The sequence below is a fragment of the Kogia breviceps genome, chromosome 6 (genome assembly GCF_026419965.1).
Source record: "Kogia breviceps isolate mKogBre1 chromosome 6, mKogBre1 haplotype 1, whole genome shotgun sequence".
Taxonomy (NCBI): Eukaryota; Metazoa; Chordata; class Mammalia; order Artiodactyla; family Physeteridae; genus Kogia; species Kogia breviceps.
Window position 1 is genome coordinate 23,952,647 of NC_081315.1, and position 6,000 is coordinate 23,958,646.

The window sequence follows — 6,000 nt, forward strand, 5'->3', positions numbered from 1 at the left end:
TGTGTTAGTTTCTGCTTTCTAACAGAGGGAATCAGTTATACATATACATATGTTCCCATATCTCTTCCTCTTGTGTCTCCCTCCCTGCCACCCGCCTTATCCCACCACTCTAGGTCACAGACCACCAAGCTGATCTCCCTGTGCTATGCGGCGGCTTCCCACTAGCTATCTATTTTACATTTGGTAGTGTATATGTGTCCATGCCACTCTCTCACTTTGTCACAGCTTACCCTTCCCCCTCCCCATATCCTCAAGTCCATTCTCTAGTAGGTCTGTGTCTTTATTCCCGTCTTGCCCCTAGGTTCTTCATGACCTTTTTTTTTTTTCTTAGATTCCATATATATGTTTTAGCATATGGTATTTGTTTTTCTCTTTCTAACTTACTTCAGTCTATATGATAGACTCTAGGTCCATCCACCTCACTACCAATAACTCAATTTCATTTCTTTTTATGGCTGAGTAATATTCCATTGTCTATATGTGCCACATCTTCTTTATCCATTCATCTGTCAGTGGACACTTAGGTTGCTTCCATGTCCTGGCTATTGTAAATAGAACTGCAATGAACATTTTGGTACATGACTCTTTTTGAATTATGGTTTTCTCAGGGTATATGCCCAGTAGTGGTATTGCTGGGTCATATGGTAGTTCTATTTTTAGTTTTTTAAGGAACGTCCATACTGTTCTCCATAGTGACTGTATCATTTTACATTCCCACCAACAGTGCAAGAGGGTTCCCTTTTCTCCACACCCTCTCCAACATTTACTGTTTGTACATATTTTGATGATGGCCATTCTGACTGGTGTGAGATGATATCTCATTGTAGTTTTGATTTGCATTTCTCTAATGATTAATGATGTTGAGCATTCTTTCATGTGTTTGTTGGCAATCTGTATATCTTCTTTGGAGAAATGTCTATTTAGGTCTTCTGCCCATTTTTGGATTGGGTTGTTTGTTTTTTTGATATTGAGCTGCATGAGCTGCTTGTAAATTTTGGAGATTAATCCTCTGTCAGTTGTTTCATTTGCAAATATTTTCTCCCATTCTGAGAGTTGTCTTTTGGTCTTGTTTATGGTTTCCTTTGCTGTGCAAAAACTTTTAAGTTTCATTAGGTCCCATTTGTTTATTTTTGTTTTTATTTCCATTTCTCTAGGAGGTGGGTCAAAAAGGATCTTGCTGTGATTTATGTCATAAAGTTCTGCCTATGTTTTCCTCTAAAAGTTTGATAGTGTCTGGCCTTACATTTAGGTCTTTAATCCATTTTGAGTTTATTTTTGTGTATGGTGTTAGAGAGTGTTCTAATTTCATCTTTTACATGTACCTGTCCAGTTTTCCCAGCACCACTTAAACTGAAGAGGCTGTCTTTTCTCCACTGTATATTCTCGCCTCATTTATCAAAGATAAGGTGGCCATATGTGCGTGGGTTTATCTCTGGGCTTTCTAGCCTGTTCCATTGATGTATATTTCTGTTTTTGTGCCAGTACCATACTCTCTTGATTACTGTAGCTTTGTGGTATAGTTTGAAGTCAGGGAGGCTGATTCCTCCAACTCTATTTCTCTTTTTGAAAATTGCTTTGGCTATGCGGGGTCTTTTGTGTTTCCATACAAATTGTGAAATTTTTTGTTCTAGTTCTGTGAAAAATGCCATTGGTAGTTTGATAGGGATTGCATTGAATCTGTAGATTGCTCTGTGTAGTAGAGTCATTTTCACTATGTTGATTCTTCCAATCCAAGAACATGGTATATCTCTCCACCTATTTGTATCATCTTTAATTTCTTTCATCAGTGTCTTATAATTTTCTGCATACAGGTCTTTTGTCTCCTTAGGTAAGTTTATTCCTAGATATTTTATTCTTTTTGTTGCAATGGTAAATGGGAGTGTTTTCTTAATTTCACTTTCAGATTTTTCATCTTCCCCCTCCCCATGTCCTCAAGTCCATTCTCTACGTCTGTGTCTTTATTCCTATCCTGCCCCTAGGTTCTTCAGAACCTTTTATTTTTCTTTTTTTTAGATTCGAGCCATGTATTTATATAAATAGCTAAGAAAGTAAAAAAGGAATATTTCTTTTTTGGGAAGCTCTCTATCTTAAAATATAATATAGGTTTCAGGTGTCTCAGAGGCAGTGGAGTTACTAAGTTTTGTATTTTGTAGGTCCTTCAACATAGTTTCTGGTGAGAAGTCACTTTTTAACAAAGTCCAGGCAAAATTTGCCATATCTTTTGGGAGCAGAACTTCTTGAACTCTGCCTTGCATATTTACTCAGTTTTATTTATTTCATTGGGGAACATGATCTGTATCCTAAACCAGATATTGTTTCTTAGATTCAGAGTCATATTTTCATTGCTTGTTTAGATAGCTTAATATGTAGATTACAGAGCCAGAATAGAGGATTTTTGTTTCTTATTTTTGTGTCTATTTCTGATATATCCATTGCAGCTTTTATTTTCCTCTGTAAAATGTATGTAATTCTTACTTTAATTTTACAAATTGAAGAATAAATTACTATATCTCCTGAAAAATTTTGTGTGGTTAGACATGATACAGAGGAGCCAGCAGTTATAAATGTTGTAAATGATAGAGTTAATGAAAAAAATGTTTTTGAGAAATATCCTGCAAATTAAGTTTTAAAAGCCTCTCTAAGTCCTGTCAGAGGCTGGTTAATTAGGCCATTCTGCTATAAGGATTTCTTATCTTAGGTCACAATCAGCCCTAAAAATATGTGGTTCTTGATAATTTTGTGTATTGGGAATCACACAGCAGTCGCTGTATGCATAGTGAGAAACAGAGTATCCATAATATGAGGGATAGATGTCAGGGTAAGCCTAGGGGTTTTTTCTCCATAATAAAAATTGGGCATCTCATGAAGGGGGTAGAATAGTCAACCAAGAAAATTTAGCTAGAAATTGTAAAATAAAATTACCTTGCCAGGAGGAGCAAAGTAATTGGGCTTTTAGTTGAAAAATTGAAAGTAGTAAAGTTTTTGTTATTAAATAGTTGACTGTACTATGAAAGTTCTTCAGGATGATTATACCTAACCATTTAAGGGTTGTGCTGTTGCCAGTGGCTTTTAGACCTTGTTGACACCGATGACCTCACTTGAAAGTTACAGACTCTTTCCCAGGAACACGGACATATATCAGAATATTTTCTTCCTAGGAGTTTGTGCCAGTTTTAGAATCCGGTTCTACACCTTGCCAAATGAATTTGCAGTTTCTTTATAAATAAATAAATAAGTGCTTATTCACATTTGTTCCTTTCGTGGCCAAGTACCTAATAGTGTTCTAGTCTGAAATCATTAATATTTACTGAGCACCTAATATGTGTCAGGCACATAGATGAATATGGTTCCTTATAAAAGTTCTAATAATCTGGTAGGAGAAAGTTTTAAGTAATACTGTAAGGAGACAGGCTCCATTTTCCTTAGCAGTGTTTTTGAGCTCTGTTATTTACTGAGAAATATTCTGAGGAAAGGGTAGGAAAAAAATTCAGCCTTCTTTCATTATTTATACCTTTTACTGTAATCACCCACTACCAAAACAGCTCCACTTGACAGAAAGTGTAACCTTTGAATTCTATGTTCTGTGTATTAGAAAAGAAATCCATTCTTGTATATGGTGATGAGTGTTACAAGAACTGTGATATTTCTGTAGAGAAATTTTAAGACTGTGGAGCTTCTGTAAAGGGGGGTAGTGAAAGAGAATGACCTTTAGGATCTGTCATTCTGTAGAGTTATACTAGGATTTTGCTCTCTACGTTGTTCGCTCCATCTGTGATTAGGTACTCGACTTCAGTAAGATTTGGTAAAGATTAGTGTAATCAATATTTTTAAAGTTACTGAGATTTGAAGGATGCTTATTAAGGATTAAGGCAATTTAAAAGTACTTGTGTAGGTGATACCCATCCACTGTATTTAGAATTTTAATTTCATAAAACCTTTTTAATTTTAGGAACAAGAGTTGAATGCTCGAGCCCGGGCCCTACAAGCTGCATCTGCATCCTGTTCATTTCGGCCCAATGGATTTGATGACAATGATCCACCAGGAAGCTGTGGACCAACTGGTGGTGGGGGTGGAGGAGGGTTTAATACAGTTGGCAGACTCGTATTTTGATGCTGAGAGAGTCCAAAATGCACTGGTCACAAAACATCCAATACTATGACTGTTTAAATGTCAGACTGTAACAAATATCTATCTTTTATTTTTCTTTTCATTAGACCGTTATACAAGAAAACACACTCAGTGCTTGTTTTTATTTTCTTGACATTTATTAACAAAATGCATCATTGGGAAAAAATCTACCTCTTAAAATTTCATTTTCTTCTATGGTTAGACATGCTTGACCAAAAATTTTCAGAGGCAAATATGTACCTGGTCCCTAATTAAGCTGCATTAAATTTAGTAGAGGCAATTAAATGGTCCTGTCCTCAGTTTTACTGAACAAAAAATAGATTTCATTTAGCATCCTTTATAAAAGAATTGGTGTTAGAGGTGAAGGAAATATTGTTAGTAAGGAAAGAAAGAAAATCTTTTATTTCCTGTGTAGTTACCCCATTATTAAATTCAAGTCTTTGAGAATACTAGAGATGATATAGTCTCTCATGAAGGCAATAACATAAAATTTATCGAGCTGTAGTACTTTTCAGGTTTGTTCAGTGCTGTCTTCAGCATCACTGTATCTACATTTCAAGTACAAATGTTTTAAAAAAGGATTATTTATACATATGTGCTGAATTGATTTTAAGAGAGGTGCATGATCCTGTAGGAGCCACATTTTTACCTAAAAATTGCTAACTTTGTAGTGTTTCTAATTGTTTGAGGATTTTAAAAATTCTATTTCAGGGAGTATATTCTTCTGTGTGTTTTGAAGGAGGTGAGTTCTGTATGTGCCTTGCAGTACTGTAATTCAAAAATAGGAATCTTTGGCTGCGGAAAAGTTTTTTACAAACGAAATGTTAGGAAGTAATTTTTTGTGCTAACATTAAAATTATAACTTTTTGAAAGGTATTAGATTTTCCTGAAGTAAAATCTGATGGTTCTAAATCAATAAGTGTAATAGTTTGTTTTTAACTCTTAGAAGAATTCAGAGGAAATCAACCTAGTGAAGTAAAAAAATTTTTTCAATTTTGTTACTTAATCCTCAGAATATTAAACATTGATCACATATTTTTAGAGTTATACATTTGTGGGGTTTTTTGTTTTTTCTCGTTTGAGTCATGTGTTTTGCACAGTTGTTTCTGTTTCACAGTTTCAGATAAAATATCGAAATATCAGCCCCTATGGTCCCACATTTTCTTTTGCCAGGAAACTGGAAACAAGTCACTTCTCCTGGGTCTTGATTATACAGTATTTAGGAGTTATCCCAATTGTCCCCATTCCTAAAAGTTTTAACTTATCCATGGTGTACATTGTTCTGAAGATTGGTCACATATTTATTTTGAAAACATTTTAAGGAAAGAATGTTCTTTGCTGATTTGGGGTTTATCTTTTTCCCAAGCTTTTAATGGCAGTGGTTAAAAACAGAACTCCCCATCTTCATTCTACTTCCCACTCCTAACCTGTTTCTAGTCACCAGGAAGATTAGGAAAACTGATTGGATTAGTTAAAAACTGGAAATTCTTTTGCAGAATTGATTGAGATTTCTCTTCCCTACAAATCACTGAACCAGAAAGTTTTTTTTATTAACTTTTGTTCCTCTGGACTTCCTATTGTTCTAATAATGAATGTCTAAGCTCTGCGTTCAGTTATCCACTGGCTAGATAATGATTTATAGTCAAATTATATCAGTCTTAGCATCTATTGAAATTGGTAAAGTCATTTAATAGTTGGTGGGTTGATAGTGGGCTCAGCTGCTTCTACTAGGAACTTCCATAAAGACAATTACACCTACGCAAAGTTTTATCTATGAATAGCAAGTCATTCAAAGATTTTTGTGTCAAGGTAATACATATTGAATTTTCAAAATGATAAGAGAAAGATGAAACTCTAGTTATATAATAATA

The 6,000-nt window shown here is 34.7% G+C and overlaps 1 protein-coding gene across 2 annotated transcripts in view; it reads left to right on the top strand.

Annotated features, from left to right (window-relative positions):
- The window catches only part of USP38 (ubiquitin specific peptidase 38), a 31,905-nt gene extending 26,729 nt beyond the window's left edge, over positions 1 to 5,176 (top strand). For both annotated transcript variants that reach the window (XM_059066752.2, XM_067035579.1), the window contains exon 10: positions 3,950 to 5,176. In XM_059066752.2, the coding sequence (XP_058922735.1) occupies positions 3,950 to 4,111 (162 nt within the window). In that variant the 3' untranslated portion in view covers positions 4,112 to 5,176. The remainder of the gene's footprint in view (positions 1 to 3,949) is intronic.
- Positions 5,177 to 6,000: the final 824 nt, after the last annotated feature.